The sequence below is a fragment of the Pristis pectinata genome, chromosome 1 (assembly GCF_009764475.1).
Source record: "Pristis pectinata isolate sPriPec2 chromosome 1, sPriPec2.1.pri, whole genome shotgun sequence".
In the NCBI taxonomy this organism is placed as follows: domain Eukaryota; kingdom Metazoa; phylum Chordata; class Chondrichthyes; order Rhinopristiformes; family Pristidae; genus Pristis; species Pristis pectinata.
In genome coordinates, this window is record NC_067405.1 from 43,160,937 (window position 1) to 43,188,349 (window position 27,413).

Genomic DNA, 27,413 nt, shown 5'->3' on the forward strand with positions numbered 1-27,413 from the left:
AGTTTAATACAGCAGAAAACCTAGAGCATCAAAATTGTAGAATAAAAGGTAAAGGAGGGTATGAAAAATTATTGGCAATAAAATTAAAGAATATCTTAAGATATTTTGTAAATTCTTAGAGTAAGGGGATAACTAAGGAAAGTGTAAAGTCTTTTAGGAAATAAAAACAGAACTTGTGCATGGAGGAAAAGGATATAAGTAAGGTTTTAATGAATACTTTCCAGCTACCTTCACAAGTGAGGGGTATGATGCCATGTACTAAGGAGGAAGAGTATGAAATAATAGACATGATAAGCATAGTAAAAGAGGAAGCATCAAACAAGTTAGCATCTTTGAAAATTGATACATCACCAGGCTCAGATTAAATATATCCCAAGCTGTCAAAAGAAGCATTGCAGAGACTCTGACCACAAGTTGTCAGTACACTCTGGTATAGGAGTGGTACCAGAGGACTGCAAACATTTTGTGGTTGTTTAAAAGAAGGGATAAACTAAGTAATTACAGTGCAGTTGGTTTAACATTAATGATGAGGAAATTATTGAAGTTTCCTCTGAGAGACAATTAGAGTGAATTTATATGGGAAAGGGCTTTTGATTTTAATTTCTTGAGATCATGGTGAATGGTTTTTAACTAGAGGAAGGTAAATAATGGCATTCTTCAGGGATTCATTGTGGAGCTTTGCCTTTTTAATTAATATTAATGAACTAGACTTGGGGTTACAAGCCACAATTTTTAAATTTGCAGATGCCCCAAGATTTGGTAGTGATGTTAACTGCAAAGAGGATAGTGATAGATCATCGTAGGAATTAAAACAGGCTGGTAGAATAGACAGATCTATCAAATGAAGTTTAATGCAGAGCTTTATCAATGTAGGCATTGAGTATAAAAGCTGAAAAGACGTGGTCAACCCTTACAAAACACAGGTCTGGCCTCTACTGGTATAAATTCTGGTTGCCACATCATTGGAAAAATTAGAAGGCATTAGAGAGGATCCAGAAAATGTATATGTTTGCTTTTTTTTTAATGCCTTTACATTAGTTTTCTCTTGAGTGCCATTGCCCCGCCAAAGAGACTTGGTTGGGACTTTGTTCAGTCCATGAGTTAAACGTGGAATATAGAACGGTACTGCACAGCAACAGGCCCTTTGGCCCACAATGTCTATGCTGATTATGATGCCAATTTAAACTAATCCCGTCTGCTTGCACATGGTCTATTTCCCTCCATTCCTTGTCTGTTTGTATGCCTGTCTAAATGCCTCTTAAATATATAGTGTCACCTTGAGGCATGTACTTACCAGGGATGTATCAGTAGCATTAAATCAGCTGTACTGCTGTAGTTTTTCAAAATCTGAAGAAATGCCTAATGATGAATATAAAATAGTTTAAAACACTAAATTTTTATTTGAATAAACAGCATATGAGGAACAATTTCAGAATTAATTGATTACCTGTGTAATTTTTGTTTCGTAAGTGTAGGAATGAGTATTAACTATGGGGAGAGGAAGTAGGAATTTATCTAAATTGTACAATTTTAAAAAACTTGTAGATTTTAAAATCCACTGCATAGAAACATAGAAGGGAGGAGAGAGAAGGTGGTCTTTTATAGGGTTGAAACCAGGAAAGATTAAATGACAAAAAACTGATATTGCAAGGTGAAAGGAAGGGTAATCAAGTCAAATATCTGGGTTAAGAATAAACACAGAATAATATGAAAGACTCCAACTTCCTTGTATCATAGAACCATAGAAGAACTATAGAACAATACAGCACAATACAGGCCCTTCGGCCCACCATGTTGTGCCGACCTTCAAACCACTCCTAAGACTGACTAACCCCTTCCTCCCACATATCCCTCTATCTTAAATTCAGTCATATGCTTATCTAACAATCTCTTGAACTTGACTAACGTATCAGCCTCCACCACCACCCAAGGCAGCGCATTCCATGCACCAACCACTCTCTGGGTAAAAAACCTCCCTCTGACGTCTCCCTTGAACTCCACCCCCCCCTCCCCAAAATTACCTTAAAGCCATGCCCTCTTGTATTGAGCATTGGTTCCCTGGGAAAGAGGCGCTGGCTGTCCACTCTATCTATTCCTCTTAATATTTTGTATACCTCTATCATGTCTCCCCTCATCCTCCTCCTCTCCAATGAGTAAAGCCCTAGCTCCTTTAGTCTCTCCTCATAATCCATACTCCCTAATCCAAGCAGCATACTGGTAAATCTCCTCTGCACCCTCTCCAATGCCTCCATATCCTTCCTATAATGAGGCGACCAGAACTGATCCCAAGCTCAATCCCAAGATTTAAGAAGGCTTATGGGGTGCTAGCTTTCATAACTACCCTATCCACCTGTGTGGCAACTTTCAGTGATATTTGGATATGAACCCCCGATCCCTCTGCTCCTCTACACTGCCCAGAATCCTGCCATTTACCTTGTATTCCGTCTTGGAGTTTGTCCTTCTAAAGTGTACCACTTCACACTTCTCCGGATTGAATTCCATCTGCCACTTGTCAGCCCAGCTCTGCATCGTATCAATATCCTTCTGTAAGCTTCGACAGCCCTCCACACTATCCACAACACCACCGATCTTTGTGTCATCTGCAAACTTGCTAACCCACCCTTCCACCCCCTCAGCTAAATCATTAATAAATACCACAGAAGTAGAGGTCCCAGAACCAATCCTTGTGGGACACCACTAGTCATAGCCCTCCAATCCGAATGCACTCCCTCCACCACAACCCTCTGCTTTCTACAGGCAAGCCAATTCTGAATCCACATCGCCAAGCCTCCCTGGATCCCTTGGCCTCTGACCTTCTGAAGAAGCCTACCATGCGGAATCTTGTCAAACGCCTTACTAAAATCCATGTAGACCATATCTACTGCACTACCCTCATCAATCTTCCTGGTCACCTCCTCAAAGAACCCTATCAGGCTTGTGAGGCAAGATCTTCCCTTCACAAAACCATGCTGGTTGTCCCTAATCAGTCCATGATTCTCTAAATGATCATAGATCCTATCTCTTAGAATCCTTTCTAACAGCTTACCCACCACAGACATAAGGCTCACTGGTCTGTAATTCCCTGGACTATCCCTACTACCTTTTTTTGAATAAGGGGACAATATTTGCCACCCTCCAATCCTCCGGTACCATCCCTGTGGACAACGAGGACTCAAAGATCCTAGCCAACGGTTCAGCAATCTCCTCCCTCACCTCACGAAGCAGCCTGGGGAATATTCCGTCAGGCCCTGGAGACTTATCTGTCCTAATATTTTCTAACAGCTCCAACGCATCCTCTCTCTTGATATCTACATACTCTAGAACATTACCCTTACCGACACTGTCCTCAGCGTCATCAAGACCCCTCTCCTTGGTGAATACTGAAGCGAAGTATTCATTGAGAACTTCACCCACTTCCACAGCTTCCAGGCACAGCTTCCCACCTTTAATCGGACCTACCTTTACTCTAGCCATCCTTCTGTTCTTCACGTACGAGTAAGAAGCCTTGGGAGTCTCCTTAACCCTACTCGCCAAAGCCTTTTCATGTCCCCTTCTTGCTCTCCTCAGCCCCTTCTTAAGTTCCCTCCTTGCTACTCTATATTCCTCACGAGCCCTGTATGATCCTTGCTGCTTACACCTTATGTATGCTGCCGCCTTCTTCCTAACTAGTTTTTCCACCTCTCTTGTCACCCATGGTTCCTTCACCCTGCCATTCCTTTTCTGCCTCACCGGGACAAATTTATCCCTAACATCCTGCAAGAGATCCCTGAACATCGACCACATCTCTATAGTACATTTTCCTTCAAAAATGTCATCCTAATTCACACTCGCAAGTTCTCGCCTTATAGCCTCATAATTCGCCTTTCCCCAATTAAATTTCTTCCCGTCCTCTTTGCTCCTATCCCTATCCATTGACAATTCTAAAGGTTATGGAGCAGTGGTCGCTGTCCCCCAAATGCTCACCCACTGATAGATCTGTCACCAGACCCGGTTTATTACCTAAAACTAGATCTAATATGGCATCCCCTCTAGTGGGCCTGTCAACTTACTGTGACAGGAATCCGTCCTGGACACACTTAACAAACTCCGCCCTGTCTAAACCTTTGGCACTAAGCAGGTGCCAATCAATATTTGGGATGTTGAAATCTCCCACTATAATAACCCTATTATTTTCACATCTTTCCAAAATCTGCCTCCCAGTCTGCTCCTCAGTATCCCTACAGCTACTGGGGGGGGCCTATAGAGTACTCCCAGTGGAGTAACTGCTCCTTTCTTGTTCCTAACTTTCACCCATATTGACTCTAGAGAGGATCCTTCTATATTATCCACCCTTTCTGCAGCTGTAATAGTGTCCCTGACCAGTATCACCACCCCTCCTCCTCTTCTTCCCCCCTCCCTATCCCTTTTAAAACACTGAAAACCAGGAATACTCAATATCCATTCCTGCCCTGGTGTCAGCCATGTCCCTGTGATAGCCACAATATCGTAGTCCCATGTACTTATTCCAAGCCCTCACTTCATCTCCCTTATTCCTGATGCTTCTTGCATTTAAGTAAATGTACTTTAGCCTATCTGCCTTACTACTTTTATAGCCTGTACTCTGCTTCTCCTTCCTCAAAGCCTCTCTACCTGTTAGATCTGACCTTTCCCCATCCCCTTCTTCCTCTGACCTACTCCTCCGGTTCCCATCCCTTTCGCAAACTAGTTTAAACCCTCCCAAACCACCCTAGCAAACCTGGCTGCAGGGATATTGCCCCCCCCCCCCCCCCCTCAGGTTCGGGTGTAACCTGTCCTCTCTGTACAGGTCCCACCTTCCCCTGAAGAGATCCCAATGATCCAAAAATCAAACCTTCCCTCCTGTACCAACTTCTGAGCCATGCATTTATTTGCCATCTCCTTCTATTCCTACCTTCACTATCATGTGGCACTGGCAGCAATCCCGAGATTGCTACCTTTGAGGTCCTGTTCTTCAGCCTTCTGCCTAGCTCCCTGAACTCACTTTTCAGGACTGCATCTCTCTTCCTGCATATGTTGTTGGTACCAACATGAACCATGACTTCTGGCTGTTCTCCCTCCCTCTCAAGAATCCTGTGGACCCGATCAGAGACATCCCGGACCCTGGCACCTGGGAGGCAACATACCATCTGGGATTCATGCTCACTGCCACAGAACCTCCTATCTGTTTCCCTGACTATTGAGTCCCCTATCACTGCTGCCTTCCTCTTCTCCTCCCTTCCCTTCTGAGCAGCAGGACCGGTCCCAGTGCCAGAGACCTGGCTACTGCTGCCAGGCTCCTGCAGGTCATCCCCCTCAACAGCTTCCAAAGTGGAAAACCTGTCATTGAGGGGAACCGCCTCTGGGGTCCTCTGCACTATCTGCCTGTTCGTTTTCTTTTTCGTTTTCTCTCCCCTGACAGTCACCCTTCTATCTACTTCCTGGACTCCAGAAGTACCTGCTCTTTGGGGGGGGGGGGGGGGGGGGGGGGTGGTGACTGTCTCCTGATGTACAGTATCTACATAACTCTCTCCCTCCCTGATGCTTTGCAGTGTTTGAAGGTGCAACTCCAGCTCATCAATTTTGAGCTGAAGTTCCTCCAGCCTCAAGCACTTACTGCAGATGTGGCCATCGTGGACCTTGCTGCGGTCCATGATGTCCCACAGCAAGCAGCTGCAGCACACCACCATGTCCTTCATCTGAACTAATTCTTTTTTTCCCCCTACCTAGTTTTTTCCTACTTAAAAATTTATAACAGATAACAGAGAAAACTTACCTTTACTTACCAGCTACTCACCTGCCTCACCCCTTTACGCCAAAGCCCCTTGAGCCAAAGCCCAAATCACTCTGCTCCCTCTCACTCAGCTGCCCGCTCCAACACTGCCCGCTGGATATGGCGGTTTGCTTTTTAAACTGCCCGCGCTTTACCTGCTGACATCATGCGCCTGTGCATTCCTGCCCCCACTATTCCCAATGAGAACTTATATTAAAAAAACTTATTTTAAAAAAAAAGAACCTTATAAACAAAACCTTATAATCAAAACCTTATATTAGAAAAAAAGAAAAACTTATCTACTCTGAAGTCCCAACGCCTGCTAAAGCGAAACCCACGAAACCCCCAAAGTTTTTTTTTAACCTGCTTTTTAAACTGTCCGGCACTTTACCTGCTGACGTCATGCGCCTGCGCAGTCCTGCCCCCACTATTCCCGATGAGAACTTATATTAAAAAAACGTACTTATTAAAAAAAAAAGAACCTTATAAACAAAACCTTATAATTAAAACCTTACATAAGCAAAAAAAAAGAAAAACTTATTTGCTCTGAAGTCCCAATGACCGTCGAAGCAAAACCCCCGAATTTTTGTATCGCCAAAACAAAAATTCTAAGCTGGTGATTTTCTATATGTCCCCCATCAATGTGCCCATCAGTTTAAGGATTGCATCTCTTTGCATATTTGGCACTTTGTCATCACCTGTTCTCAAATTAGGCTAAGATTAATCAAATTCTTTTGAATTACATTCTTCCACATTAGAATTGTACACCAATCCAGAATCATCCTGTAGAAGGAAGATAATCAGCTATATTATTTTCTATATTAGCAGTAATCTCTTTACAAGCCCACTCCTCCTTTCTCCACTTCCACCTCCAAAGTGCAAGGGAGCTATGGACTCGTTTTATCACCAAGATTATGACACTCTTCATTTCCTTCCTGTGAATTAACATCTTTCCATATATTTCCGTCCCATCTTTCCTCATGACAGGTCCAAGCACTTTTTTCCTCCCAAATATGTCCTTTGGCCCCATTCTCACAAAATTCTGATTACATAAATTTCCTCCCAAGTGTCCATACTGTTGACCTCTGGCTGTTATTTGCTATCGAGCCTCAAACCCTCTCTTCAACGCTTCATAATCCTCATCACCCGTTAAAGAAAAACCCTGTGACATTGCAAACTTTACCACATCTTGAACCCCAATTCCTCTCAAGGTCTTAAAGTTGTCAACTGAAATCCATGCCCACTTGTTTAATTTCCTCATCAAATTTTCATTCCTTTCTTAGCACTGAAATAGTGCTAACCAAAATAAATATATTACTTTTGATGATTAGATAATTGCTGTGAGATGTCTGCTGTGGGTAGTCCACAGCTCAGAAGCATGCAAGAGGACAGGGATCACTGCTATCATAGAGGATGAGTTTTCTGCCAGGCTTGGGGTCTCTATCTTTTGAACACTTTTCAACGGATAGCCCAAAGCTGTGCTGGCACCCTGAAGGCAGTGGCATATTTCACCACCAATGCTAGTCTTCAATGACAGGCGGCTCATAAGATATGGCAAGGGATCCAAGTTTTCTTTGGTCTTGGCAAGGACTTTTTTGATAGGAGAGAGAGTTGATAAGTGCTGAGGCCATTCTCTCTCATGTTTCAGTGAATGAGGCGAAGATGACTTGTAGCTCTGCCTCCAAAAGTGCAGGTACGCAAACATTATCTCTGTTTAGCAGTTTGATAACAATGGTTCTGGGGTGGTGATGGTTCTGGAGTGGAGTGGTGTTGGTTGAACAGATTCCTTTTTTTTAAACTCCACTCCAGTGACAAGATTCAGATTAGTTTACTTTCATATACACCAGGGTCAATGAAATTCCTTGCTTACGTGAAACTCATAAACAGTATACACGATAATAATAAATATAACAATAAATACAGGGAGTGCAAGACAATGGAATGGTGCAAAGATAGTAGTGCAATATGAAGTAGTGCAAAAAGAAATGCTAAAATGATAACAATGGAATAATTAGGACAGGTAGAATTAAGTGTCTAAGAATGTGGCAGCACCACCAGGAAGCAGATGTGAAAGAGGTGATTGATTCAGAAGTCAGATAGCAGTGGGGAAGAAGCTGTTCTTGAGTCCAGTTGTCCAGGCTCATGAGCTCCTGTATCTTCTCCCAGAACGGAGATAAGATACAGCATTGAGAAGTGCATCAGAGCAGTGGTACACTTGCTTCATCCCATTATGCAATGAGATTGGATCTGTTGTGGACCCTTTGCTTAAAATCACAGTTTGAGTGTTGCCATGTAGCAAACATGACTTCCTCAGCTAAATTTGTGAAGGATAGTTCAAAATATCTGTCGATTGCTGTTAACAGAGGCTTTTTGTGAAGGTAATATGCCACATATTGTGATTGATGCAGTTACCTGCATTGTGTTTGCTTTCTCTCTAGGAATTACTCTTGGAATACTCTGTAAATTCCATCTAAGTGGATATAACATTCACCATGCAACATACTGCATAATTCCTCATCTTTTGATTTTGACCTTGCTTATATATATGAGTATAAAAGAAGTAGGCACTTCAGAATCAGATTTATCATCACTGACATGTAACATGAAATTTGTTGTTTTTGTGGTAGCAGTGCAGTGCAAAGCCATTAAAATCTAAATTACAAAGATAAATAGTGCAAAAAAAGGAATAATGTAGTAGCGTTCATGGATCGTACAGAAATCTGATGGTGGAGGGGAAGAAGCTGTTCCTGAATCATTGAATTTGGGTCTTCAGGCTCCTGTATCTCCTCCCTGATGGTAGTAATGCGAAGAGGACATGTCCTGGATGGTGGGGGTCCTTAAAGATAGATGTTGCCTTATAGAGGCACCATCTATGTGCCTGCTCTGCCATTAAATAAGATTGAGGTTAACCTTTTTACCTCGGCACTACTTTCTTGCACTAACCACATATTTCTTTATTCCTTTACTATTTTAAGAATCAACCTCTTTCTTGAATGTGGTCTATTGAGGAATCCCGAATTTAATGTGACACTACTGGCAGTCGTGCCTTTAGTTATTAAGATCCTAAGTTTTGTTTGATGATGCTCCTTCAAAGTGCTTTGGAACATTTTGCTACATTAAAGATCCCATATAACTAAGTTATTTTTGTTCTTGGATATTTAGGGTTGAACACTAATTAATACATATTTGTTTTATTGTTTAATGCTATTTAAATGCAAATATTTATATAGATGGGAGAGAAGCTACAGTGTGATGCTATTTCAGAAAAACATTTTTACATATACTTTTTAAAGATGTACGCAGAAATTCCTTCCATTTCTAATGGGGGAATTTGACTTGGTTAATAAAATAGCTGCTTAGTGAGACTGCAAGAATGATTTACAAACTTTACTATCTGGCATGGTTTTGAGGCCAGTATACCCACACGTCTCAATATGGTAGAGCTAAAAGTCAAGGTGGCTAAAAGATAAAGGTATTTGGGTTACAGACAGGCACAAATGATCTCTGCTAGTGAGCCAGAGTATTGTGGACAGTTCTATGCACCACAACTCAAGGATGCAAAGACCTTAGAAAGGATGTAGAGAATTGGAGTAATGAATACAGGTTGATAAATTAGGGCTGATCCTTTCGAAACGTATTTGGCCACAGTTTAGCTTGAGATTTCCATGATGAGAGGTTTGTGTAGATTAAATGAAGTAAAACTATTTATATTAAGTTGGTCAGTAACCACACACAATAAATTTTAAATTGCCAGCAAAAAATCTACATAAGAAAAGGTTGTCAAGATCTGCCTAAAAATAAGATTTCTTTATTAGTCACATGTACATCGAAACACACAGTGAAATGCATCTTCTGTGTAGAATGTTCTGGGGGCAGTCCGCAAGTGTTGCCGTGCTTCCGGCACCAATAAAGCATGCCCACAACTCCTAACCCGTACATCTTTGGAATGTGGGAGGAAACTGGAGCACCCGGAGGAAACCCATGCAGACACAGGAAGAACGTACAAACTCCTTACAGACTGCAGCCGGAATTGAACCTGGGTCACTGGCGTTGTAATAGCGCTACGCTAACCGTTACGCTGTAGTCAGAGCTGATCCCACAGACATTTTAATAAGGTACAGGATTATATATGAAATCGCAATTTACAGATTACAAAAAGTGGGGGACCAGCACAGTTACCAGGGGCAAAATGACATTCTTCCCCCCCCCCCCATTGTAGGTTTCTCTGATTTCAATGGTAATTTTTTTTTTAATAGATCTTACCCTGTGCTTACTGATTTGTCCAGTTGATCTCAGTTGTCTCCAGACATCTTGTGGTCAAAATGAGAAAATTAGTTCCCCTTACCCAAGATGTCATTCAGGTTTATAAACTTATCTGTGACATATATGATATCTTTGTGTTAAAAGGCATAGGTTTTGGATCATTGATAAATTATTCAAGATAATCTGTTACATTATGATATCAAGGGATATGGTGTAACAATTAGGGAAATTGAACTGAGCTATCGTGATCCAGTTGAATGCCAGAATAGACTTGAAATGTTCAATAGCTCACTCCTATTACTTGATTCTTTTATAAAGTATTCTGCTGGGAACAGTCTTTGGCTTAAGGCAGAACGTGTGCATTTACTGAATAGCTATCAAAGGTTGAGATTGGGTAAGGGCTAAAGAAGTTAGAGATTCTGTGCATGTATTTAGGATACCCATAATAGAGCCACAATAATCTAACATAGAATTAATGACAAAATAATCATGTCTGAAAGTGCTTATTTGATGTGTGGTATTTTTTGTTCTTGATATTTCTGTTCAGTACTAATGTAAACACATTTTATCAAAGCTTATTGATACCACACTTGTTCAAATCCAGTCACTAAAACCTTATCTCTGGAATTCAGCACTTTAATTCAGCTTTGTGCCAAGGCTATAACAAAGTCTGGAACCTGGCAAAATGGAAACTGAGTAAGTTATTGGTCAGTAAGCACTCTCATTGATTGATTGTTTTCATCACTTTACTGATGATTGAGAGCAAACTGATTGGGCAGTAGTTAGTCTGAACAGATTTGGTCAGCTATTTGTTGGACAGGACCTACCCAGGTAATTATATATGTCATTGGGTAGAGGCCAGTGTTGTAATTGTACTGGGACTGTTTAATCAGTGGCCTGGCTAGTTCTGGAGAGCAAGTAGCAGGACAGCAGTCACGATGTTGTCTGGTCTAACAACTTTGACCGTGTCCTGTTCTCTCAGTCATTTCTTGTATTGTGTCGATAGAACACATTGGCTAAATTGTGGTTTCTGGGACGATGGGCATCTCGGGAGGAAGCGAAGATGGATTAGCCACTTGGGCATATAACTGAAGATGGTTACAAGAGCTTCATTTTTTTGACATTCACGTGCTGAGCTCCACCATTACTAAATATGTGAACATTATTAGAGATTCTCTTCCCTTGGCAAATTAATCTTGTAGCTGTGTAGAATTTTGACCTGATCATTTGGTTGTGGATTGTTTAGCTCTGTCCATTGCATTTTCCATTTGCTGTCTAGTCTGCATGTTGCTCTGTCATAGATTTTTATAGATTGGCACTTTTTTTAGCACCCTCCTATACATTTAACTAGGCTTTGTTCCCTGGCTTGATATGGTAGGGTGAGAGTTATACAAAGTCGCAAGGTTACAGATGGTATTCGAGTACAACTCAGTTACTGTCAGTGTCAAGTTTTAAGCTGCTGGATATGTTAAGTCTTTTCCATATTTCCATACCACACAATAGGAGGCGTTTGCCACGTGACAGTTGGACTTTGACATCACAAGGACTGTGCAAAGCTGTCATGGATAAATAGATCTGCAATGGACAGATTGAGAATGAGGACAAGTAGGTTTATACCTCGGTTCAATCCCCATCAGCCGCAGACCCATTCTGGGCCCTTTGACCTTTAGGACTTGGCCTGCTTGGTTGGTGGTATAGACCCAGTCTTGAAAATAGACTTTGAAATTCCCTAGTTTCTGTGCTATTGCTACTCAAAGTGCTGCTTCCAGATGTATGTGGTACTGAATCATTAGCTGAGAAGGAATTTAGATGATAAGTAGCAGGAGGCAGAAATTTTGGGGGTTGGGAATCCGAGGACTCCCATGGCCACTCTCTCCTGTTTGTATTCTATATTGGCATCTTTGTGTCTGTCTGACCAGTGGGACAGGATTTACCCAGACATTCTGTTATAAAAGCCAGGTATATTGATGTGGGCATGATTTAATTTTTGTGGTTTGGCTTTCCCAAGACATTTGAGAAGGATTTTGGAAATGTAACTGGGCTGGGAGAGACGTTGTCATATCTGAAATCTGTGCTGGGGTCAACAATGTCATGTAGTTCAATTTTACTTCTTTTGTGCTCCACATAGTGGTTTTGGTATAACTGTCCATTTCAAACTATAAATTGCTATGTGTCAAAAATGTTTTGTTCTGAAGGACATGAGGCAACTAGATGTGATCTTTATGACAATTCAGTACTTTCTTGGTCATCAATGCCGCAATCAGCTTTTAAATTCTAGGTCAATTAACTAAATTCAAACTTCCATTTTCAATGGTGAGATTCAAAAACAAGTCTTTGGATTGTTCATCCAAGGTTCTGAGCTATTTCTCCAGTGATTTAACTACTACATCACCATTCCCAGGATTTCAGACTTAAAATAAGGCAACCAAGGGGGGTAACCTGCTGGAGAACAAGGGATTATAAATGTTATGGGAGAATATAAATTTGGAAGACGACTGCAAATTGAACAGTAGGATAATAGATATTAGGTTCTTGGTAGATGAGCTGGGATTGATAAAATAGCCTTGTCAAATGCATCTTATGACCATGTGACAGAGAGACAATTTCCTTTAGCTTTAGTATTATAATAGATAGCAGTGGCTTTGTTATTATTGTTGTAGACCCATCTTCTGCCTCTTAAGGGAAAAATATAGAAAAGACTCAACATATCCAGCAGCTTAAAACTTGACACTGACAGTAACAGTTGTACTAGAATACCATCTGTAATCTTGCGACTTTGTATGACTCTCACCTTACCATATCAAGCCAGGGAACCAAGCCTAGTTAAATGTATAGGAGGGTGCTAAAAAAGAGTGCCAATCTATAAAAATCTATGACAGAGCAACATGCAGACTAAACAGCAAATGGAAAATGCAATGGACAGAGCTAAACAATCCACAAGCAAGTGATCAGGTCAAAATTCTACACAACTACAAGATTAATTTGCCAAGGGAAGAGGATCTCCAATAATGCTCACATATTTAGTAATGGTGGAGCTCAGCACGTGAATGTCAAAAAATGAAGCGCTTGTAACCATCTTCATTGATGCTCCTTGTGCTCTAAGCTTCAATTTGCAACCTACTTAACTCCGTCTTAATGTTATTTTGTCAATTTTAATGACAGGTCATTGACCTAAAATATTAACTTTCTCTCGCCACAGTTGCTGCCTGACCACCTGAGAATTTCCAATATTTTCTGTTTTATTTCAGGTTTCTGGCATCTTTAGCTTTTTCAACTTTTTTAAACTTTTCCTAATGCAGTGGAATGTTGCTTAAAGTTGGCTCTATTCTTCATTAATTTAAAATGAAAGTTGTGTAATTGCAGTTAAGCTGTGTAATTGCAGTAGAACTATTTTTTTCTGTTTTAATGTGTAAGTACTTCCATTTATAAACTGGGCGCAGTGATATGCTGTTAAGTCTCTGGAGCAGGTTCAGATCCCATATTTTTCTGCAAATATCCAGGAGTAATCCTGAGAATGGCCCTTAAGATGGCAGGAACAATGGCTTTTGCTGTTGGCAAGTAGCACTAATGGGCAGTAATTCTTGATCTTTCAGCCTATACCTTTTGAGACACACTGAACAGTTGACAAAGCTCTTTGTACTCCTGAAGATGCTGCATTTGAAATTTAAGTTGTATCTGAATCCATGAAAAAAAAGTGTATTTACAAGTTTGTATGAAATTGTGTTCAGAGGCTTATTGTAGTTTTTTTTATCTATATTAGGCCTTTGATTTGATTGAACAGAGGTATGCAGCAGTGAAGATCCATCAACTGAACAAAAACTGGAGGGAAGAAAAGAAAGAGAACTATCACAAGTATGTCTTTATCCTTAAAGCTACAAATAGAACTTTCTGTAGTTTCTGAACAAAGTAGAATTATATCCATTTTAATTGTTGGTTTTAGGCATGCATGTAGAGAATACAGAATACACAAAGAACTGGATCATCCCAGGATAGTTAAATTGTATGACTATTTCTCCCTGGATACAGATACGTAAGTATGCTGCTTTGTATTTCAGAATGAGTATGTTGCTTTGCATTTGTCTCTTGCTGAGTAGCAACAAAGGGATATAAAACAGTCAATTGGCCTGGAATGTGTAGTCAAACTAAAGGAGAAATAACATATTAGATGCTAGTCTTCAAGGTCATATTTTTGACCAGCAATAGGATGATAAATTTAATAATTTTAAAGATGTTTAAGATGTTTTTGGATACAAAAAAAGAGTTAAGTTCTGTTTTGGTATTGCTATAGTATGTCCCATTCAAACATATGGTATCAGCTGATTTCCTTTGTGAAATGCTGTAATGGAATTAAATTTTAAAAATACGATTCTTTTAATATTTTGGCAATAGAAGATACTAGTATGCAAATGTCTCCAAGTTTAAAAAGGAACACCTTAAGTATCAAAAGATACTTCCATTGAAATATACTGAACAGAATTTCATAAGCTTAGGTTTTGACCCTGATGGAATCATTAGTAGTCATTTTTCCACATCCATTTATTTATGTTTTAGCAATTCAGTTAAACTTAACAAATCTCAGTAGAAATGTACATTATTTATAAAAGTATAAAATTGATCAAAAATATCCTGCTCATTTGTACTGGGGAGGAGGCTTTGTGATGCAATGCACCAAATATCAGTATAACCGATTCAAAAACACATGGAATTATACGTGGTGATATGTTCAACACAGCTTATGTGTCTGAATCTTTTGCACTGGTCTAGAAAAATTGTGCTAATCAGTGTTGAGGGTTTCTGCTACTTCGGCTCAGAAAAGCAACTCTGAAAATTCAGTTGGTTCTTTTGAGCATAGAAGCAAGTTTTAATTTGTTAAGAAACCAACAACTAAATATAGCCCAGCAATATTAGAATGTTTTTAAGTGTATTAGTACACTTAAAGTTATTTAGTATCAAGATACTCAAAGCTAGTGGAATGACTGTGATTAAACATGTTCTTTTTTATAAATCTCTTTTTCAATTGAATTAATCGAGTAATGTTGACTACTTCTCAGATGTGCTACAGAAAATTTTTGAAGCCAAATAAAAATAAATTGATTAATATAATGCTCATTGCTGCTATCTTGTAGCAAAGTTTGTGTATGATGATTTACAAATGAGGTTTGAGTTACAACCTGTGGGGGTGGGGGGAGGGGTGGAATGCACTATGGAGCCGTAGCAATAAACAGCATGGGACATCCTTTGGCCCACTGAACATGTGCTTACCACTACCACTTTTACATTAATCCTACCCTAACCCAGCATTAGGGGAGAGCTTCTCTAAATTGACACACTTTTGAGCACAATTTGTGCCTGTTTGGTGTACTAAATAAAGAAAAACTGCATATTGATGTAAAGTTTTGGGGGCTAATTTTTTTCTCTCTCAAAGCAATTTTGTTGTCATATGCATTATCTGGCTTTGGAAAATAAGGAAGCCATGTTGAAATGTTTCAATGGTACCAAATGAAAGAATGGTAAATCTTGAAATAATGCAGCATGCATTTCAAATGGGTGTGACTCTTAGGATGGGAAAAGGATATGGATCTTGCTTGATATGATTTTAAATGTCTTAGAGCCTGATGTACTAAGAAAAAGGCTAGAGGTAACAGGTGGATAAAGCCATGAAAAGGCGCACATGATTTATTTCAAGTCCAGGAATATAGAATGACAAAATTCTCAAGTTTTGCAAATACTATACCTGCATTACCCTGTGTTGATACAGGGTACTAATAAAATGTGTTTTGGTGCACTATGTACACAAGTCTCAACACTTAGCTATTTCTTTTGTAAAATAGCTCAACAGGCTTAGGTGGTAACGAGGCAAGGCAAGGTAGGGGCTAATTGAGGAAAGGAAGGAGTATGAGTGCGGTTTCCTGTGTTCTGTGTCAGATGTGGGAGTTCCCGAAGTCTCCCAGCCTCCAGGATGGCTACATCTGCACCTGGTGTGTTGAGCTGCAGCACCTAAAGGACCGTGTTACGGAACTGGAGAGGTGGCTCGATGACCTTCGTCTGGTCAGGGAGAATGAGGAGGTGATAGAAAGGAGTTATAGGCAGGTGGTCACACCGGGGCCACAGGAGGCAGGCAACTGGATCACAGAGAGGAAGGGGAAGAGTCAGGTACTAGAGAGTACCCCTGTGGCTTAACAAGAAGTGTTCCTGCTTGAGTACTGTTGGGGGAGACAGCCTACCTGGGGGAAAGCAACAGTGGCACTGCCTCTGGCACAGAGTCCAGCCCTGTGGCTCAGAAGGGTAGGGAAAGAGAGAGGAGGGCAGTAGTGATAGGGGACTATAGTTAGGGGGTCAGACAGACGATTCTGTGGACGTGAGTGAGAATCCTGGATTGTGTGTTGCCTCCCAGGTGCCAGGGTCCGGGATGTCTTTGATCGGGTCCACAGCATTGTTGAGCGGGAGGGAAAGCAGCCAGGAGTCGTGGTGCATGTTGGTACCAACAACATAGGTAGGAAGGGGGATGAGGTCCTGAAAAGTGAGTTTAGCGAGCTAGGCAGAAGGCTGAAGAACAGGACCTCCAAGGGTAGCAATCTCGGGATTGTTGCCAGTGCCAGGTGATAGTGAAGGTAAGAATAGGAGGAGATGGCAGATGGATGTGTGGCTGAGGAGTTGGTGCAGGGAGCAAGGTTTTAGATTTTTGGATCATTGGGATCTCTGATGGGGAACGTGGGATATGTACAGAGGGGGACCAATATCCTTGCAGGCAGGTTTGCTAGTGTGATTTGGGAGAGTTTAAATTAGTTTGCAAGGGGGATGGGAACCGGAGGGATAGGTCAGTGGAAGAAGGGCATGAAGTAAAGTCAGATCTAACATATAGAGAGGCTTTGAGGAAGGAGAAGCAGGGTATAGCATATAAAAGTAGTAGGGTGGATGGGCTAAAGTGCATTTACTTAAATGCAAAAAGTATCAGGAATAAGGGTGATGAACTGAGAGCTTGGATAAATACATGGAACTATGATATTGTGGCTCTTGCAGAGACGTGGCTGTCACCAGGGCAGGAATGGATACTGAATATTCCCGGATTTCAGTGCTTCAAAAGGGATAGGGAAGTGGGGGGAGAAGAGGAGAAGGGGTGGCATTACTGGTCAGGGATACTATTACAGCTGCAGAAAGGGTGGATAATGTAGCAGGATCCCCTCTAGAGTCAGTATGGGTGGAGGTTAGGAATAAGAAAGGAGCAGTTACTCTGCTGGGCTTATTCTGTAGGCCCCCTGGTAGCAGCAAGGATACTGAGGAGCAGATTGGGAGGCAGATTTTGGAAAGGTGCAAAAATAACAGGGTTGTTATCATGGGAGACTTCAACTTCCCAAATATTGATTGGCACCGGCTTAGTACCACAGGTTTAGACGAGGCAGAGTTTAATCATGTCCAGGACAGATTCCTGTCACAGTATGTTGACAGGCCGACTAGAGGGAATGCCATATTTGATCTAGTTTTAAGTAATGAACCAGGTCAGGTGACAGATCTCTCAGTGGGTGAGCATTTGGGGGACAGTGATCACCGCTCCCTAACCTTTAGCATTGTCATGGACAAGGACAGGAGCAAAGAGGACAGGAAGATATTTAATTGGGGAGGGGCAAATTGTGAGGCTATAAGGCTAGAACTTGCGAGTGTAAATTGGGATGACATTTTTGAAGGGAAATGTACTATGGAGATCTGGTCATTGTTCAGGGATCTCTTGCAGGATGTTAGGGATAAATTTGTCCTGGTGAGGCAGAGAAAGAATGGCAGGGTGAAGGAACCATGGGTGACAAGAGTGGAACATCCAGTTAGGAGGAAGAAGGCAGCATACATAAGGTGTAGGCAGCAAGGATCAGATAGGACTCTTGAGGAATATAGGGTAGCAAGGAGGGAACTTAAGAAGGGGCTGAGGAGAGCAAGAAGGGGACATGAAAAGGCTTTGGCGAGTAGGGTTAAGGAAAATCCCAAGGCATTTTTCACTTATGTGAAGAGCAGAAGGATGATGAGAGTAAAGGTAGGACCGATAAGAGACAAAGGTGGGAAGAAGTGCCTGGAAGCTGTGGAAGTGGGTGAGGTCCTTAATGAATACTTCTCTTCAGTATTCACCAAGGAGAGGGGCCTCAATGACGCTGAGGACAGTGTTGGTAAGGTTAATGTTCTAGAGCATGTGGATATCAAGAGAGAGGATGTGTTGGAGCTGTTAGAAAATATTAGGACAGGTAAGTCCCCGGGGCCTGACAGAATATTCCCCAGGCTGCTCCAAGAGGCAAGGGAGGAGATTGCTGAACCATTGGCTAGGATCTTTGAGTCCTCGTTGTCCACGTGAATGGTACTGGAGGAATGGAGGGTGGCAAATGTCGTCCCCTTATTCAAAAAAGGTAGTAGGGATAGTCCAGGGAATTATAGACCAGTGAGCCTTATGTCTGTGGTGGGCAAGCTGTTGGAAAGGATTCTTAGAGATAGGATCTGTGATCATTTAGAGAATCATGGTCTGATCAGGGACAGCCAGCATGGCTTTGTGAAGGGCAGATCATGTCTCAGAAGCCTGATAGTGTTCTTTGAGGAGGTGACCAGGTGGATTGATGAGGGTAGTGCAGTAGATGTGGTCTACATGGATTTTAGTAAGGCATTTGACAAGGTTCCATATGGTAGGCTTCTTCAGAAGGTCAGAGGGCATGGGATCCAGGGAAGCTTGGCCATGTGGATTCAGAATTGGCTTGCCTGTAGAAAGCAGAGGGTTGTGGTGGATGAAGTGTATTCAGATTGGAGGGCTGTGACTGGTGGTGTCCCACAAGGATTGGCTCTGGGACTTCTGCTTTCCGTGTTTTTTATTAATGACTTGGATGAGGGGGTAGGAGGGTGGGTTGGCAAGTTTGCAGATGACACAAAGGTTGGTAGTGTTGTGGATAGTGTGGAGGATTGTGGAAGATTGCAGAGGGACATTGAAAGGATGCAGAGCTGGGCTGACAAGTGGCAGATGGAGTTCAATCTGGAGAAGTGTGAGGTGGTACACTTTGGAAGGACAAACTCCAAGGTGGAGTACAAAGTTAATGGCAGGATTCTGGGTAGTATGGAGGAGCAGAGGGATCTGGAGGTCCATATCTACGGATCCCTGAAAGTTGCCTCACAGGTGGATAGGGTAGTTAAGAAAGCTTATGGGATGTTAGTATTCATAAGTCGAGGGATCAAGTTTAAGAGCCGCGAGGTAATAATGCAGCTCCTACAAAACTCTGGTTAGACCACACTTAGAGTACTGTGTCCAGTTCTGGTCACCTCATTATAGGAAGGATGTGGAAGCGTTGGAAAGGGTGCAGAGGAGATTTACCAGGATGCTGCCTGGTTTGGAGAATGTGCAGTGTGAGGAGTGACTGAGTGAGCTGGAGCTTTACTCTTTGTAGAGAAGGAGGATGAGAGGAGACATGATAGAGGTGTACAAAATATTAAGAGGAATAGATAGACAGCCAGCGCCTCTTTCCCAGGGCACTAATGCTCAATACAAGAATGCATGGCTTTAAAGTAATAGGTGGGAAGTTCGAGGGAGATATCAGAGGGAGATTTTTTACCTAGAGAATGGTTGGCGCATGGAATGCGCTGCCTGGGGTGGTGGTGGAGGCAGGTACATTGGTCAAATTCAGGAGATTGCTGGATAAGCATATGGAAGAATTTAAAATAGAGGGATATGTGGTAGGAAGGGGATAGATAGTCTTAGGTGCGGTTTAAAGGTCGGCACAACATTGTGGGCCGAAGGGCCTGTATTGTGCTGTACTGTTCTATGATTCTATGAAAATGCAGCCAATTGGCCTGTAAATGAGATAAGTAAGAGGGTACTGAGATTCTTTGTTTGCAAAGACTGATTTGAAATGTGGATAGGGTATGTTCTTAAGATACTATGTCATAATATCATTTGAAAATGAGGAAGAGATTGTTGATGGTGATAACTTGGAGGTCGGCACTGAAACACTTGCCCTAATGTTGGAGGTAGCATATTGTTTATTACTAGGCTAGTAACTCTGAGATCCGAACTGGAAATGGCAAAACACCAGGTTGTCCTAAAAGTTTAACTAGTTCATTAATGCAATTGAGGGAAGGAAATCTTCACACCCAGTGGTTAACTCTTGACTGTCCCCTGTGTCTCAAGGAGGGACTCACCACTTGCTCAGGGTAATTAAGAATAGACAATAAAAACTGGCCATGCCAGTACATCCCTTGCCTGGATTTGGGGGAAAAGAAATAGAATTGATGGAAGTACAAAAATGGATTGCTATCTTCATTGAAAAAATGTGGCACTTACATTGATGTAACTGTCAGCTGTGGGAGATTTGCACTATTGATGCCAGCTGGCAAAGACAGTTTAAAAGTGATAGAGTTAAAATAGATCAAACAAGTCATACAAAAATGAGCAGAATTTTAATTAAGCTGACATGCTGGTGAAGTTGTGTAAGAAAATTTCATTGTTTTCTTTTAGATTTTGTACAGTTTTAGAATATTGTGAAGGAAATGACCTAGACTTCTATCTGAAGCAACACAAACTTATGTCTGAGAAGGAAGCGAGATCTATTGTAATGCAGATAGCAAATGCTTTGCGATACCTAAATGAGATCAAGCCTCCCATTATACACTATGATCTAAAGCCTGGTAAGTTTTCATCAGACTGAGTGATGTGACATGTTCAGGGATATTATGACTTCTAATTAGATAATTTATTATTGGATGTTTGGTTTCGGAATTGCTCTCAATTAATTAGGAAATGCATACAATTTGTAACAGAAACTGATGCTGACCTTTATGTAAAAAAATAGATTATGTGGTCATTATCACATTGTGAGAGCTTATTATCCAAACTGCTGGATTTCTTATATTATAATTGGCTACCATTGATGGGGTGTCATTGGTTGCAAAGCACTTTGGGATAAGGATATGAAGTGCAAAATATAAATGCAAGTTTTAGTATATTGCAAAAATTACAAAGCTATATTTCATAAAGGGAAAGAAAATGATAATGGATTGGGTATTGGAATTGTTTTGAACCTCTACAGCCTTCAAATAGTAATAATTTTATTGTCCATGTGGTCATTCTGCATTCAACCAATACATAAGGGTCAGCTAGCTAAAGAACAGGGACTTAATGATTGTACTTTCCAACACCTGACAATCTGATGTTGTCCCCTACCATCTAAAGTTTTTGTTCCTTGTCTTCAAAGTCCCACAAGGTGTTTCCCTGTAATATCAATGCAAGATGCTGTTTCCCTTATTGGGTTGCTGGAGTCTGTTTCAGGATTTTTTTTATTGCTTTTCTGCCGATCATCAGCCAACTGCATGTACCAGTAATCAAACCTGTGACCTTGCAAAAGTAATTACAGCTGTATTTAAATTGTGAATGATTGGGATAAATTTGTAACAACTTGAACTCATTTGTATTGCAGCCAGGATATTGGAAGAGTGGGTTAATGGGTTGTTCTTTTTATTATGCCTGTTGTTTCATATTGTATTTTGAGCAAACCACTGGATGGTATGTCATTTTGCCAAGAGTATTTGCTTGAAGGAATGACACCATGATATTACAAAAGCAAAATGACTTAAAATACAATTAGCAATTATATCAAAAATCTGTCATTGGAACAACAAATTAACTGACTCTTAAGAAGATATTAAAAACAGGGAAACACATTAAGAAAACATAATGCAAGTTTTAAAAGGAAGACTGTTTTAATGCAACTGCTATTTATATAAGGCTCTCTATAGGACATTGTAACCAAAAGCAAATATTAAAAGCATATTTACTTTGTTTAAAAAAAATACTATTAAAATAGTTACAATGATTTTTTTCATATAGGTAATATCCTCCTGGTTGATGGAACTGCATGTGGAGAAATAAAAATAACTGATTTTGGTTTATCAAAGATTATGGATGATGACAATTATAATGCTGTAGATGGAATGGATCTGACATCTCAAGGAGCAGGAACTTACTGGTAAATTCAACAAATTATTTTGGGGCAAGTTCATTATTTTATTCACAGAGTGAGATTCCTATTATTTTATGGGACCTGGTAATAAAATGATACTTGAAATGTTTTCATCAAGTACTTTGTGCTGTTTAAATTTGAAGTTGTTAAACCTTCAAATGTTGAGGTTTTGATTTCTTAATGTTATAGAAACTACATTATTTTTAAATCTGAATTTTCATTCCTAGTTAATATTCAAATTTTCATAATAAGACTGAAGTGGTAAAATTATTTGAGTAAGGATATTAATAGTTTTTTTCCATTGGTATTACACCATCCAGGGTTAATTCAAAATTGTTGTATAAACATTGCATCTGAATTGATGAGGTGTTGAGATCTACCAACCTGCATTGCATTTTAACATTTAACTGAAAAATAATTTTAAAGGTAATTTCTTTTATTATATATACCCAAGTCATGTAGGGGCTGTCACTGTAGATTTGTTAAAAAAATGAATAGTTTTGTGGAGATAATTTTAGTAACTACATGTGTTTATATAGTGCCTTTAATATTGCCCCCACAATAGAGATTTGATAATCTAGGTTGGTACTGTTGCAAGTACTTTAATAAGCTAAGCTCCCATTTATAATCTCAAGTGAATGTGGGAGCACTGAGTTTCCAAAATGTCCCAAAAAAGGGGAACTGAGGGGCAACTTTTTCAGAGGGTGGTGGGTATGTGGAAGAGGAAATCCACATACTCACCACCCAATGGGTAAAAGACATTTGGACAGATACAAAGGTTTAAAGGGTATGGGCCAAATGCCTGGAAAGGGGACTAGCTCAGATAGGCAACTTGGTCAGCATGGGCCAAAGGGCCTGTTTCCATGCTAAATAACTATCACTCATCCCCAGAAGGTGGCCATGTTTCCTTGCTTCAGAGAAGTGACGAAACTTCCTAGGTACTTCATTGACAGTGAAGAGCTTAGCGACATTCTATGGTAATTAAAGATACCATACAAATATTCTTGCCTGCCCTTCACTTAGGTGTCATATCTGCAAATGCCAGATAATTTGTAAATGTTATTGGAGCCATCTCTTTAGTTTCTAGGACTTAATTAATTTTTTCACAAGCTTTCTGAAAACCAAAACTGAATAGTTTAGGGGCATTAATAGACTAATAGTGTCAGATAAATATAATACAGATTCCTTGTTAAATTTTTGCCTGGTTACTAAAGATGAGCAGCTGCTCACCTTAGTGACTCTTCAACATTTTAACAGGCAACCCTATTTTCCAGTCATGTGATGAAAGAAAATGGCTTAGGTGTATTTGGAGGAAATGAGTGCAGAAATTTGATCACTTATTGTTGGTTGAATGCAAGTTCCTGAATTTTTTCTTTGGAGTTTGTGTTGGGCATCATATTAATGGTCCACAATGTGTGTAAATAACTTGGAATTCCAGAAAGGCTTTACATTGAAAAGAAGCCATTTGGTGTGTCAAATTCATACTGGCTATATAATAAGAACAATTAAGCTTGTCCTCCTCCACACAGCCTTGCAAATTCCTTCCTTCCAGATACTTTATCAAACTCCCCTTTGAATACAACAGTTGAATATTCTTTCACTACCAACCCTTGCAGTGCTTTCCTAACCAATCGCTATGTGAAAATATTTTTCCGTCACTTTTTGATTCTTTTGCCAATTATCTTCATTTTGTGTCTCCTAGACAGCATCCTGTCCAATGCCTTCACATCTTTCCTCAAGTACATTGCCTAAAACTGCACACAGCATTCCAGTTGTGGTTAAACCAATGTTGTATTGAAGTTCATCATAACTTCTTGCTGTTGTACTCTCTACCTCTATTTATAAAGCTGGTGATCCTGTTGGTTCGTTTAACCACTTCCTGGTTTTAAAAAGGCTTTTAAGCAGGAAAGGGGGGCAATATTTTTGAAAAGCAGAAAAATTTGCATGTGCTAGAAATCTGAAATAAAGACAGAAAATGTTAGAAACACTCAGCAAGTCAAGTAGCATCTGTGGAAAGAGGAAGAGTTGATATTTAATTTATTAGGTGATGTAGGGATCAGTAGAAGTCTGAGGATAAATGTTAGAGAGTAAACCAAGTTGGGTGCAGATGATTTGCTAATGGTAGAGTAAGGATGAATACAAGAGATCGCTGGTTGGCTTACGTAGTGGATGGGCATGTAATGTTGAAAGAACTTTTGAAAATAGAATAAGATGAATTCTTGAGTTTTGAAAACAAATTTAATACCTTGGGGACGAGATTAGTGACTGGATTTTGGAAATGGAAGGCTATAATTAGCTGGATTCTAAGTCTTTCTGATAATTACAGGAGTCATTGGGTGAAATGAGAAAAAGCATGAACATTATTTTTTTGCTGTTTATTGGACCTTGTGTTGAGATTGGCTGCTACATTTCTCGCATTTCAATAGTGATTGTACTATATATACAAAAAAAAATCATGCTTGACAACCTTGAAGGGTCATGCATGAATTCACATCTTCCTGAGTCCAGGTGAATCTGCCCCAGGTCTTCAAAGTCTAGCAAGGAGAAGATACTTACCATCCAGTCTAGGGGAATCCACTCCAGGTCTTACAGGTCTGACCCTAAACAATAACTTAACTGGTGGTTCCATTTCAAGAACGAAGAGTCGCCGCCGCGTAGCTCGGAAACATGGCAAGAGGGCTGGGCTGCAGGAGAGGCTGAAGCAATGTGGTTACAAGACCCCCTCCCCCCCAGCATACTACTAGTTAACGTCCAGTCCATTGAGAACAAAGTTGATGAACCAAGGGCAGGACTGACCTACCAAAGAGAACTGAGGGACTGTTGTGTACTATGTCCCACTGAAACATTGCTCACACCTGCCTCACCTGATTTGTTGTTCAACCTGAGGGCTTCTCAATTCATCAAATGGACCGTACAGCGTCCTCAGGCAAAGTTAAAGGCGGAGGAGTCCGCTTCTTAATAACTTATGGTGCTCGAACGTGACGGTCCTGGCGAGCTCCTGCTCACCCAGCCTGGCATATCTAACGGTGAAGTGTTGACCATTCTATCTGCCAAGGGAGTTCGCTTCAGCTATCCTGATGGCAGTCTACATCCTACCACAGACGGACATGAAGTCTGCACTCAATGAGCTATACTCCATGGTCAACGACCTTGAGACAGGATACCTGAGGCCCTCTTCATCATCGCAGGGGACTTCAAACAGGCCAACCTCAAGCGTGTGTTACCAAAATACTATCAGCACATCTCCTGCTCCACCAGGGGCGCCAACACCCCTGACCATTGCTATACAACCATCAAAGATGCCTTCCGAGCCACCCCTCATCCTCACTTTGGGAAATCAGACCACCAGGCTGTGCTCCTTCTCCCTGCATACAAACAGAAACTGAAACGGGAGGATCCGGTACGGAGAGTCGTGCAGTGCTGGTCTGAGGAAGCAGATGATCTCCTACGTGACTGCTTTGAGACAGTGGACTGGTCCATGTTCAAAGACTTAGCTGCCAGCCTTGATGAGTATGCCACCACCATCACAGACTTTATCAGCAAGTGTGTGGAAGACTGTGTACCAAAGAAGAAAATACAGGTGTTCCCTAACAGGAAACCATGGCTGAACCAGGAGATCCACTCCCTACTGAAGGAGAGGACTGCTGCACACAAATCTGGTTATCCTGATCTGTACAAGAAATTGAGATATGACCTTTGGAACGCTATCAGGGATGCCAAGAGGCAATATTGACTCAAAGTAGAGTCCCTGACCAGCCATCAATTATGGTAGGGCTTACATGCCATAACAGGCTACAAGACGAAGTCGGGCTGCATAGCTAATAACAGCACATCCCTTCCTGATGAACTTAATGCATTCTATGCGCGCTTTGAACAGAAAGGAAGTGGATTGTCACCGTCCACCCTGACAGCCACCAGTGCAGCTGAACCTGTGATCATAGTGGAGGACGTAAGATCAGCCTTCTGGAGAGTGAACACGAGGAAAGCACCTGGCCCAGATGGTGTACCGGGCCGCGTGCTCAGATCTTGTGCTGATCAGCTGGCAGAGGTATTTGCGGACATATTCAACCTCTCCCTGCTTCAATTTCAGGTTCCCGCCTGTTTTAAGAAGACCACTATTGTCCCGGTACCAAAGAAAAGCAAGGTAACGTGCCTCAATGACTACCGACCAGTGGCTCTGACATCCACCACCATGAAGTGCTTTGAGAGGTTGGTCATGGCACGCATCAACTCCAGCCTCCCAGACAACCTGGACCCATTGCAATTCGCCTATCGCCGAAACAGGTCTACATCGGATGCCATCTCCGTGGCCCTACACTCAGCTCTGGAGCATCTGGACAGTAAAGACACCTACGTTAGACTATTGTTTATTGACTACAGCTCTGCCTTCAATACAATAATCCCAAGCAAGCGTGTCACCAAACTCCGAGACCTAGGACTCAACACCTCCCTCTGTAACTGGATCCTTGACTTTCTAACAAACAGACAGCAATCAGTGGGGATAGGCAGCAATACCTCTGGCACAATTATTCTCAACACTGGTGCCCCACAAGGCTGCATCCTCAGCCCTCTACTCCCTATACACTCATGACTGTGTGGCCACATTCTGCTCTAACTCCATCTACAAGTTTGCAGATGATACCACCGTTGTAGGCCATATCTCAAACAGCGATGAGTCGGAGTACAGGAAGGAGATAGAGAGCTTAGTGGAATGGTGTCATGACAACAACCTTTCCCTCAATGTCAACAAAACAAAAGAGCTGGTCATTGACTTCAGGAAAGGGGGCGGTGTACATGCACCTGTCTACATCAATGGTGTTGAGGTCAAGAGGGTTGAGAGCTTCAAGTTCCTGGGAGTGAACATCACCAACAGCCTGTCGTGGTCAAATCACGTAGAAGCCATGGCCAAGAAAGCTCACCAGTGCCTCTGCTTCCTCAGGAGGCTAAAGAAATTTGGTTTGTCCCCTTTGACTCTCACCAACTTTTACCGATGCACCCTTGAAAGCATCCTATCTGGATGTATCATGGCTTGGTACAGCAACTGCTCTGCCCAGGACCGCAAGAAACTGCGGAGAGTTGTGGACACAGCCCAGCGCGTCACGGACACCAGCCTCCCCTCCTTGTCTTTACCTCTCGTCATCTTGGTGAAGCAGCCAGCATAATCAAAGACCCCACCCATCCAGGACATTCTCTCTTCTCTCCTCTTCCATTCGGGTAGAAGATACAGGAGCCTGAGGGCACGTACAACCAGACTTAAGGACAGCTTCTACCCCACTGTGATAAGACTATTGAACGGTTCCCTTATATAATGAGATGGACTATGACCTCACGATCTACCTTGTGACCTTGCACCTTATTGCACTGCACTTTCTCTGTAGCTGTGACACTTTACTCTGTACTGTTATTGTTTT

The 27,413-nt window shown here is 41.4% G+C and overlaps 1 protein-coding gene across 8 annotated transcripts in view; it reads left to right on the plus strand.

Moving 5' to 3' along the window:
• LOC127574263 (serine/threonine-protein kinase tousled-like 1) overlaps positions 1-27,413 on the plus strand; it is a 118,882-nt gene that overhangs the window by 86,941 nt on the left and 4,528 nt on the right. For all 8 annotated transcript variants that reach the window (XM_052023144.1, XM_052023161.1, XM_052023153.1 and 5 more), the window contains 4 exons: positions 13,791-13,882; positions 13,971-14,060; positions 20,502-20,671; positions 21,870-22,008. In XM_052023144.1, the coding sequence (XP_051879104.1) occupies positions 13,791-13,882; positions 13,971-14,060; positions 20,502-20,671; positions 21,870-22,008 (491 nt within the window). The remainder of the gene's footprint in view (positions 1-13,790; positions 13,883-13,970; positions 14,061-20,501; positions 20,672-21,869; positions 22,009-27,413) is intronic.